Here is an 11,211-nt window from a genome sequence, read left to right as displayed (position 1 = left end):
GAAATAAACAATACAAATTAACAGTAAACATTACACATACAGAAGTTTCAAAACAATAAAGACATTACAAATGTCATATTATATATATACAGTGTTGTAACAATGTACAAATGGTTAAAGCACACAAGTTAAAATAAATAAACATAAATATGGGTTGTATTTACAATGGTGTTTGTTCTTCACTGGTTGCCCTTTTCTTGTGGCAACAGGTCACAAATCTTGCTGCTGTGATGGCACACTGTGGAATTTCACCCAGTAGATATGGGAGTTTATCAAAATTGGATTTGTTTTCTCTCTCTCTCTGTCTCTCTCTCTCTCTCTCTCTCTCTCTCTCTCTCTCTCTCTCTCTCTCTCTCTCTCTCTCTCTCTCTCTCTCTCTGTCTCTCTCTCTCTCTGTATCTCTCTCTCTCTCTCTCTCTCTGTCTCTCTGTCTTTCTGTCTCTCTCCCTCTGTCTCTCTCTCTCTCTCTCTGTCTCTCTCTCTCTCTCTCTCTCTCTCTCTCTCTCTCTCTTCTCTGTCTCTCTCTCTCTCTCTCTCTCTCTCTGTCTCTCTCTCTCTCTCTCTCTCTGTCTCTCTCTCTCTCTCTCTCTGTCTCTCTCTCTCTCTCTCTCTCTCTCTCTCTCTCTCTCTCTCTCTCTCTCTCTCTCTCTCTCTCTCTCTGTCTCTCTCTCTCTCTCTCTCTCTCTCTCTCTCTCTCTCTCTCTCTCTCTCTCTCTCTCTCTCTCTCTCTCTGTGTGTGTTTGCAAGTGTGTTTTTGTTTCTTTGTGATGGTGTGTGTGTTTATTGTGCTACTAACTGATAAACCACCTGTTGAAGTAACTGAACAGTAAGTTCTACCTGCCGGTGTCCAGTGATGGTAAAAGGGTCCACTGCCACCCTCTAGTGGTGAATACCAGAACATGCAAAAAAAATGTGTTTTAATGTGGCACAATATCTATATCTCGGTCTATATATGTTTATTTAGCCTGAACAAAAGTGTTAGTTTAACTCTCTAAATGTCCCTGTCTCTCTCCTCTTCCAGAGTGTGGAGGGAGGTTAGTTTAACTCTCTAAATGTCCCTGTCTCTCTCCTTTTCCAGAGTGTGGAGGGAGGTTAGTTTAACTCTCTAAATGTCCCTGTCTGTCTCTCTCCTCTTCCAGAGTGTGGAGGGAGGTTAGTTTCACTCTCTAAATGTCCCTGTCTGTCTCTCTCCTCTTCCAGAGTGTGGAGGGAGGTTAGTTTCACTCTCTAAATGTCCCTGTCTGTCTCTCTCCTCTTCCAGAGTGTGGAGGGAGGTTAGTTTAACTCTCTAAATGTCCCTGTCTGTCTCTCTCCTCTTCCAGAGTGTGGAGGGAGGTTAGTTTCACTCTCTAAATGTCCCTGTCTGTCTCTCTCCTCTTCCAGAGTGTGGAGGGAGGTTAGTTTCACTCTCTAAATGTCCCTGTCTGTCTCTCTCCTCTTCCAGAGTGTGGAGGGAGGTTAGTTTCACTCTCTAAATGTCCCTGTCTGTCTCTCTCCTCTTCCAGAGTGTGGAGGGAGGTTAGTTTCACTCTCTAAATGTCCCTGTCTGTCTCTCTCCTCTTCCAGAGTGTGGAGGGAGGTTAGTTTCACTCTCTAAATGTCCCTGTCTGTCTCTCTCCTCTTCCAGAGTGTGGAGGGAGGTTAGTTTCACTCTCTAAATGTCCCTGTCTCTCTCCTTTTCCAGAGTGTGGAGGGAGGTTAGTTTAACTCTCTAAATGTCCCTGTCTCTCTCCTTTTCCAGAGTGTGGAGGGAGGTTAGTTTAACTCTCTAAATGTCCCTGTCTCTCTCCTTTTCCAGAGTGTGGAGGGAGGTTAGTTTAACTCTCTAAATGTCCCTGTCTCTCTCCTTTTCCAGAGTGTGGAGGGAGGTTAGTTTAACTCTCTAAATGTCCCTGTCTGTCTCTCTCCTCTTCCAGAGTGTGGAGGGAGGTTAGTTTCACTCTCTAAATGTCCCTGTCTGTCTCTCTCCTCTTCCAGAGTGTGGAGGGAGGTTAGTTTCACTCTCTAAATGTCCCTGTCTGTCTCTCTCCTCTTCCAGAGTGTGGAGGGAGGTTAGTTTCACTCTCTAAATGTCCCTGTCTCTCTCCTTTTCCAGAGTGTGGAGGGAGGTTAGTTTAACTCTCTAAATGTCCCTGTCTCTCTCCTTTTCCAGAGTGTGGAGGGAGGTTAGTTTAACTCTCTAAATGTCCCTGTCTCTCTCCTTTTCCAGAGTGTGGAGGGAGGTTAGTTTAACTCTCTAAATGTCCCTGTCTCTCTCCTTTTCCAGAGTGTGGAGGGAGGTTAGTTTAACTCTCTAAATGTCCCTGTCTGTCTCTCTCCTCTTCCAGAGTGTGGAGGGAGGTTAGTTTAACTCTCTAAATGTCCCTGTCTGTCTCTCTCCTCTTCCAGAGTGTGGAGGGAGGTTAGTTTAACTCTCTAAATGTCCCTGTCTGTCTCTCTCCTCTTCCAGAGTGTGGAGGGAGGTTAGTTTCACTCTCTAAATGTCCCTGTCTGTCTCTCTCCTCTTCCAGAGTGTGGAGGGAGGTTAGTTTCACTCTCTAAATGTCCCTGTCTGTCTCTCTCCTCTTCCAGAGTGTGGAGGGAGGTTAGTTTAACTCTCTAAATGTCCCTGTCTGTCTCTCTCCTCTTCCAGAGTGTGGAGGGAGGTTAGTTTCACTCTCTAAATGTCCCTGTCTGTCTCTCTCCTCTTCCAGAGTGTGGAGGGAGGTTAGTTTCACTCTCTAAATGTCCCTGTCTGTCTCTCTCCTCTTCCAGAGTGTGGAGGGAGGTTAGTTTCACTCTCTAAATGTCCCTGTCTGTCTCTCTCCTCTTCCAGAGTGTGGAGGGAGGTTAGTTTCACTCTCTAAATGTCCCTGTCTGTCTCTCTCCTCTTCCAGAGTGTGGAGGGAGGTTAGTTTAACTCTCTAAATGTCCCTGTCTGTCTCTCTCCTCTTCCAGAGTGTGGAGGGAGGTTAGTTTCACTCTCTAAATGTCCCTGTCTGTCTCTCTCCTCTTCCAGAGTGTGGAGGGAGGTTAGTTTCACTCTCTAAATGTCCCTGTCTGTCTCTCTCCTCTTCCAGAGTGTGGAGGGAGGTTAGTTTCACTCTCTAAATGTCCCTGTCTGTCTCTCTCCTCTTCCAGAGTGTGGAGGGAGGTTAGTTTCACTCTCTAAATGTCCCTGTCTGTCTCTCTCCTCTTCCAGAGTGTGGAGGGAGGTTAGTTTCACTCTCTAAATGTCCCTGTCTGTCTCTCTCCTCTTCCAGAGTGTGGAGGGAGGTTAGTTTCACTCTCTAAATGTCCCTGTCTGTCTCTCTCCTCTTCCAGAGTGTGGAGGGAGGTTAGTTTCACTCTCTAAATGTCCCTGTCTGTCTCTCTCCTCTTCCAGAGTGTGGAGGGAGGTTAGTTTCACTCTCTAAATGTCCCTGTCTGTCTCTCTCCTCTTCCAGAGTGTGGAGGGAGGTTAGTTTCACTCTCTAAATGTCCCTGTCTGTCTCTCTCCTCTTCCAGAGTGTGGAGGGAGGTTAGTTTCACTCTCTAAATGTCCCTGTCTGTCTCTCTCCTCTTCCAGAGTGTGGAGGGAGGTTAGTTTCACTCTCTAAATGTCCCTGTCTGTCTCTCTCCTCTTCCAGAGTGTGGAGGGAGGTTAGTTTCACTCTCTAAATGTCCCTGTCTGTCTCTCTCCTCTTCCAGAGTGTGGAGGGAGGTTAGTTTCACTCTCTAAATGTCCCTGTCTGTCTCTCTCCTCTTCCAGAGTGTGGAGGGAGGTTAGTTTCACTCTCTAAATGTCCCTGTCTGTCTCTCTCCTCTTCCAGAGTGTGGAGGGAGGTTAGTTTCACTCTCTAAATGTCCCTGTCTGTCTCTCTCCTCTTCCAGAGTGTGGAGGGAGGTTAGTTTCACTCTCTAAATGTCCCTGTCTGTCTCTCTCCTCTTCCAGAGTGTGGAGGGAGGTTAGTTTCACTCTCTAAATGTCCCTGTCTGTCTCTCTCCTCTTCCAGAGTGTGGAGGGAGGTTAGTTTAACTCTCTAAATGTCCCTGTCTGTCCCTCTCCTCTTCCAGAGTGTGGAGGGAGGTTAGTTTCACTCTCTAAATGTCCCTGTCTGTCTCTCTCCTCTTCCAGAGTGTGGAGGGAGGTTAGTTTCACTCTCTAAATGTCCCTGTCTGTCTCTCTCCTCTTCCAGAGTGTGGAGGGAGGTTAGTTTCACTCTCTAAATGTCCCTGTCTGTCTCTCTCCTCTTCCAGAGTGTGGAGGGAGGTTAGTTTCACTCTCTAAATGTCCCTGTCTGTCTCTCTCCTCTTCCAGAGTGTGGAGGGAGGTTAGTTTCACTCTCTAAATGTCCCTGTCTGTCTCTCTCCTCTTCCAGAGTGTGGAGGGAGGTTAGTTTCACTCTCTAAATGTCCCTGTCTGTCTCTCTCCTCTTCCAGAGTGTGGAGGGAGGTTAGTTTCACTCTCTAAATGTCCCTGTCTGTCTCTCTCCTCTTCCAGAGTGTGGAGGGAGGTTAGTTTCACTCTCTAAATGTCCCTGTCTGTCTCTCTCCTCTTCCAGAGTGTGGAGGGAGGTTAGTTTCACTCTCTAAATGTCCCTGTCTGTCTCTCTCCTCTTCCAGAGTGTGGAGGGAGGTTAGTTTCACTCTCTAAATGTCCCTGTCTGTCTCTCTCCTCTTCCAGAGTGTGGAGGGAGGTTAGTTTCACTCTCTAAATGTCCCTGTCTGTCTCTCTCCTCTTCCAGAGTGTGGAGGGAGGTTAGTTTCACTCTCTAAATGTCCCTGTCTGTCTCTCTCCTCTTCCAGAGTGTGGAGGGAGGTTAGTTTCACTCTCTAAATGTCCCTGTCTGTCTCTCTCCTCTTCCAGAGTGTGGAGGGAGGTTAGTTTCACTCTCTAAATGTCCCTGTCTGTCTCTCTCCTCTTCCAGAGTGTGGAGGGAGGTTAGTTTCACTCTCTAAATGTCCCTGTCTGTCTCTCTCCTCTTCCAGAGTGTGGAGGGAGGTTAGTTTCACTCTCTAAATGTCCCTGTCTGTCTCTCTCCTCTTCCAGAGTGTGGAGGGAGGTTAGTTTCACTCTCTAAATGTCCCTGTCTGTCTCTCTCCTCTTCCAGAGTGTGGAGGGAGGTTAGTTTCACTCTCTAAATGTCCCTGTCTGTCTCTCTCCTCTTCCAGAGTGTGGAGGGAGGTTAGTTTCACTCTCTAAATGTCCCTGTCTGTCTCTCTCCTCTTCCAGAGTGTGGAGGGAGGTTAGTTTCACTCTCTAAATGTCCCTGTCTGTCTCTCTCCTCTTCCAGAGTGTGGAGGGAGGTTAGTTTCACTCTCTAAATGTCCCTGTCTGTCTCTCTCCTCTTCCAGAGTGTGGAGGGAGGTTAGTTTCACTCTCTAAATGTCCCTGTCTGTCTCTCTCCTCTTCCAGAGTGTGGAGGGAGGTTAGTTTAACTCTCTAAATGTCCCTGTCTGTCTCTCTCCTCTTCCAGAGTGTGGAGGGAGGTTAGTTTCACTCTCTAAATGTCCCTGTCTGTCTCTCTCCTCTTCCAGAGTGTGGAGGGAGGTTAGTTTCACTCTCTAAATGTCCCTGTCTGTCTCTCTCCTCTTCCAGAGTGTGGAGGGAGGTTAGTTTCACTCTCTAAATGTCCCTGTCTGTCTCTCTCCTCTTCCAGAGTGTGGAGGGAGGTTAGTTTCACTCTCTAAATGTCCCTGTCTGTCTCTCTCCTCTTCCAGAGTGTGGAGGGAGGTTAGTTTCACTCTCTAAATGTCCCTGTCTGTCTCTCTCCTCTTCCAGAGTGTGGAGGGAGGTTAGTTTCACTCTCTAAATGTCCCTGTCTGTCTCTCTCCTCTTCCAGAGTGTGGAGGGAGGTTAGTTTCACTCTCTAAATGTCCCTGTCTGTCTCTCTCCTCTTCCAGAGTGTGGAGGGAGGTTAGTTTCACTCTCTAAATGTCCCTGTCTGTCTCTCTCCTCTTCCAGAGTGTGGAGGGAGGTTAGTTTCACTCTCTAAATGTCCCTGTCTGTCTCTCTCCTCTTCCAGAGTGTGGAGGGAGGTTAGTTTCACTCTCTAAATGTCCCTGTCTGTCTCTCTCCTCTTCCAGAGTGTGGAGGGAGGTTAGTTTCACTCTCTAAATGTCCCTGTCTGTCTCTCTCCTCTTCCAGAGTGTGGAGGGAGGTTAGTTTCACTCTCTAAATGTCCCTGTCTGTCTCTCTCCTCTTCCAGAGTGTGGAGGGAGGTTAGTTTAACTCTCTAAATGTCCCTGTCTGTCTCTCTCCTCTTCCAGAGTGTGGAGGGAGGTTAGTTTCACTCTCTAAATGTCCCTGTCTGTCTCTCTCCTCTTCCAGAGTGTGGAGGGAGGTTAGTTTCACTCTCTAAATGTCCCTGTCTGTCTCTCTCCTCTTCCAGAGTGTGGAGGGAGGTTAGTTTCACTCTCTAAATGTCCCTGTCTGTCTCTCTCCTCTTCCAGAGTGTGGAGGGAGGTTAGTTTCACTCTCTAAATGTCCCTGTCTGTCTCTCTCCTCTTCCAGAGTGTGGAGGGAGGTTAGTTTCACTCTCTAAATGTCCCTGTCTGTCTCTCTCCTCTTCCAGAGTGTGGAGGGAGGTTAGTTTCACTCTCTAAATGTCCCTGTCTGTCTCTCTCCTCTTCCAGAGTGTGGAGGGAGGTTAGTTTAACTCTCTAAATGTCCCTGTCTGTCTCTCTCCTCTTCCAGAGTGTGGAGGGAGGTTAGTTTCACTCTCTAAATGTCCCTGTCTGTCTCTCTCCTCTTCCAGAGTGTGGAGGGAGGTTAGTTTAACTCTCTAAATGTCCCTGTCTGTCTCTCTCCTCTTCCAGAGTGTGGAGGGAGGTTAGTTTAACTCTCTAAATGTCCCTGTCTGTCTCTCTCCTCTTCCAGAGTGTGGAGGGAGGTTAGTTTCACTCTCTAAATGTCCCTGTCTGTCTCTCTCCTCTTCCAGAGTGTGGAGGGAGGTTAGTTTAACTCTCTAAATGTCCCTGTCTGTCTCTCTCCTCTTCCAGAGTGTGGAGGGAGGTTAGTTTAACTCTCTAAATGCCCCTGTCTGTCTCTCTCCTCTTCCAGAGTGTGGAGGGAGGTTAGTTTCACTCTCTAAATGTCCCTGTCTGTCTCTCTCCTCTTCCAGAGTGTGGAGGGAGGTTAGTTTCACTCTCTAAATGTCCCTGTCTGTCTCTCTCCTCTTCCAGAGTGTGGAGGGAGGTTAGTTTCACTCTCTAAATGTCCCTGTCTGTCTCTCTCCTCTTCCAGAGTGTGGAGGGAGGTTAGTTTCACTCTCTAAATGTCCCTGTCTGTCTCTCTCCTCTTCCAGAGTGTGGAGGGAGGTTAGTTTAACTCTCTAAATGTCCCTGTCTGTCTCTCTCCTCTTCCAGAGTGTGGAGGGAGGTTAGTTTCACTCTCTAAATGTCCCTGTCTGTCTCTCTCCTCTTCCAGAGTGTGGAGGGAGGTTAGTTTAACTCTCTAAATGTCCCTGTCTGTCTCTCTCCTCTTCCAGAGTGTGGAGGGAGGTTAGTTTCACTCTCTAAATGTCCCTGTCTGTCTCTCTCCTCTTCCAGAGTGTGGAGGGAGGTTAGTTTCACTCTCTAAATGTCCCTGTCTGTCTCTCTCCTCTTCCAGAGTGTGGAGGGAGGTTAGTTTAACTCTCTAAATGTCCCTGTCTGTCTCTCTCCTCTTCCAGAGTGTGGAGGGAGGTTAGTTTCACTCTCTAAATGTCCCTGTCTGTCTCTCTCCTCTTCCAGAGTGTGGAGGGAGGTTAGTTTCACTCTCTAAATGTCCCTGTCTGTCTCTCTCCTCTTCCAGAGTGTGGAGGGAGGTTAGTTTCACTCTCTAAATGTCCCTGTCTGTCTCTCTCCTCTTCCAGAGTGTGGAGGGAGGTTAGTTTAACTCTCTAAATGTCCCTGTCTGTCTCTCTCCTCTTCCAGAGTGTGGAGGGAGGTTAGTTTAACTCTCTAAATGTCCCTGTCTGTCTCTCTCCTCTTCCAGAGTGTGGAGGGAGGTTAGTTTAACTCTCTAAATGTCCCTGTCTGTCTCTCTCCTCTTCCAGAGTGTGGAGGGAGGTTAGTTTCACTCTCTAAATGTCCCTGTCTGTCTCTCTCCTCTTCCAGAGTGTGGAGGGAGGTTAGTTTCACTCTCTAAATGTCCCTGTCTGTCTCTCTCCTCTTCCAGAGTGTGGAGGGAGGTTAGTTTAACTCTCTAAATGTCCCTGTCTGTCTCTCTCCTCTTCCAGAGTGTGGAGGGAGGTTAGTTTCACTCTCTAAATGTCCCTGTCTGTCTCTCTCCTCTTCCAGAGTGTGGAGGGAGGTTAGTTTAACTCTCTAAATGTCCCTGTCTGTCTCTCTCCTCTTCCAGAGTGTGGAGGGAGGTTAGTTTAACTCTCTAAATGTCCCTGTCTGTCTCTCTCCTCTTCCAGAGTGTGGAGGGAGGTTAGTTTCACTCTCTAAATGTCCCTGTCTGTCTCTCTCCTCTTCCAGAGTGTGGAGGGAGGTTAGTTTAACTCTCTAAATGTCCCTGTCTGTCTCTCTCCTCTTCCAGAGTGTGGAGGGAGGTTAGTTTCACTCTCTAAATGTCCCTGTCTGTCTCTCTCCTCTTCCAGAGTGTGGAGGGAGGTTAGTTTCACTCTCTAAATGTCCCTGTCTGTCTCTCTCCTCTTCCAGAGTGTGGAGGGAGGTTAGTTTAACTCTCTAAATGTCCCTGTCTGTCTCTCTCCTCTTCCAGAGTGTGGAGGGAGGTTAGTTTCACTCTCTAAATGTCCCTGTCTGTCTCTCTCCTCTTCCAGAGTGTGGAGGGAGGTTAGTTTCACTCTCTAAATGTCCCTGTCTGTCTCTCTCCTCTTCCAGAGTGTGGAGGGAGGTTAGTTTCACTCTCTAAATGTCCCTGTCTGTCTCTCTCCTCTTCCAGAGTGTGGAGGGAGGTTAGTTTCACTCTCTAAATGTCCCTGTCTGTCTCTCTCCTCTTCCAGAGTGTGGAGGGAGGTTAGTTTAACTCTCTAAATGTCCCTGTCTGTCTCTCTCCTCTTCCAGAGTGTGGAGGGAGGTTAGTTTAACTCTCTAAATGTCCCTGTCTGTCTCTCTCCTCTTCCAGAGTGTGGAGGGAGGTTAGTTTCACTCTCTAAATGTCCCTGTCTGTCTCTCTCCTCTTCCAGAGTGTGGAGGGAGGTTAGTTTCACTCTCTAAATGTCCCTGTCTGTCTCTCTCCTCTTCCAGAGTGTGGAGGGAGGTTAGTTTAACTCTCTAAATGTCCCTGTCTGTCTCTCTCCTCTTCCAGAGTGTGGAGGGAGGTTAGTTTCACTCTCTAAATGTCCCTGTCTGTCTCTCTCCTCTTCCAGAGTGTGGAGGGAGGTTAGTTTAACTCTCTAAATGTCCCTGTCTGTCTCTCTCCTCTTCCAGAGTGTGGAGGGAGGTTAGTTTAACTCTCTAAATGTCCCTGTCTGTCTCTCTCCTCTTCCAGAGTGTGGAGGGAGGTTAGTTTCACTCTCTAAATGTCCCTGTCTGTCTCTCTCCTCTTCCAGAGTGTGGAGGGAGGTTAGTTTCACTCTCTAAATGTCCCTGTCTGTCTCTCTCCTCTTCCAGAGTGTGGAGGGAGGTTAGTTTCACTCTCTAAATGTCCCTGTCTGTCTCTCTCCTCTTCCAGAGTGTGGAGGGAGGTTAGTTTAACTCTCTAAATGTCCCTGTCTGTCTCTCTCCTCTTCCAGAGTGTGGAGGGAGGTTAGTTTAACTCTCTAAATGTCCCTGTCTGTCTCTCTCCTCTTCCAGAGTGTGGAGGGAGGTTAGTTTCACTCTCTAAATGTCCCTGTCTGTCTCTCTCCTCTTCCAGAGTGTGGAGGGAGGTTAGTTTCACTCTCTAAATGTCCCTGTCTGTCTCTCTCCTCTTCCAGAGTGTGGAGGGAGGTTAGTTTAACTCTCTAAATGTCCCTGTCTGTCTCTCTCCTCTTCCAGAGTGTGGAGGGAGGTTAGTTTCACTCTCTAAATGTCCCTGTCTGTCTCTCTCCTCTTCCAGAGTGTGGAGGGAGGTTAGTTTAACTCTCTAAATGTCCCTGTCTGTCTCTCTCCTCTTCCAGAGTGTGGAGGGAGGTTAGTTTAACTCTCTAAATGTCCCTGTCTGTCTCTCTCCTCTTCCAGAGTGTGGAGGGAGGTTAGTTTCACTCTCTAAATGTCCCTGTCTGTCTCTCTCCTCTTCCAGAGTGTGGAGGGAGGTTAGTTTCACTCTCTAAATGTCCCTGTCTGTCTCTCTCCTCTTCCAGAGTGTGGAGGGAGGTTAGTTTAACTCTCTAAATGTCCCTGTCTGTCTCTCTCCTCTTCCAGAGTGTGGAGGGAGGTTAGTTTCACTCTCTAAATGTCCCTGTCTGTCTCTCTCCTCTTCCAGAGTGTGGAGGGAGGTTAGTTTCACTCTCTAAATGTCCCTGTCTGTCTCTCTCCTCTTCCAGAGTGTGGAGGGAGGTTAGTTTCACTCTCTAAATGTCCCTGTCTGTCTCTCTCCTCTTCCAGAGTGTGGAGGGAGATTGAAGGCAGAGACTCGTCAGAAGAACCTCTACTCACACTCCCAGTTTGGAGACAACAACTATCCTGGTACACACACACACACACACACACACACACACACACACACACACACACACACACACACACACACACACACACACACACACACACACACACACACACACACACACACACACACACACACACACACACACACACACACACACACACACTCACCCTCTGTAATGTTATGGTGTGTATGATGTCACAGCTGTCAATCCAAAGGAACATTTACACAATTGTCAGGATGATGGTCTATTTTTTTCTGTTCATCTCTTTTCTTCTCTACTCTACACTACTCTATTCTACTCTACACTACTCTATTCTACTATATTCTACTCTACACTACTCTACTCTACTATATTCTACTCTACACTACTCTATTCTACTATATTATACTCTACACTACTCTATTCCACTATATTCTACTCTACACTACTCTATTATACTATATTCTACTCTACACTACTCTATTCTAATATATTCTACTCTACACTACTCTACTCTACTATATTCTACTCTACACTACTCTATTCTACTATATTCTACTCTACTCTACTCTACTATATTCTACTCTACACTACTCTATTCTACTATATTCTACTCTACACTACTCTATTCTACTATATTCTACTCTACACTACTCTATTCTACTATATTCTACTCTACACTACTCTATTCTACTATATTCTACTCTACACTACTCTACTCTACTAT

The 11,211-nt window shown here is 47.2% G+C and overlaps 1 protein-coding gene across 1 annotated transcript in view; it reads left to right on the top strand.

The window, feature by feature from the left end:
• tll1 (tolloid-like 1) overlaps positions 1 to 11,211 on the top strand; it is a 154,391-nt gene that overhangs the window by 137,793 nt on the left and 5,387 nt on the right. The window contains exon 19 of the mRNA XM_071408503.1: positions 10,441 to 10,521. Coding sequence (XP_071264604.1) covers positions 10,441 to 10,521 — 81 coding nt within the window. The remainder of the gene's footprint in view (positions 1 to 10,440; positions 10,522 to 11,211) is intronic.

Source organism: Salvelinus alpinus, chromosome 6, assembly GCF_045679555.1.
Source record: "Salvelinus alpinus chromosome 6, SLU_Salpinus.1, whole genome shotgun sequence".
Classification (NCBI taxonomy): domain Eukaryota; kingdom Metazoa; phylum Chordata; class Actinopteri; order Salmoniformes; family Salmonidae; genus Salvelinus; species Salvelinus alpinus.
This window is presented reverse-complemented; position numbering and strand designations above follow the sequence as displayed.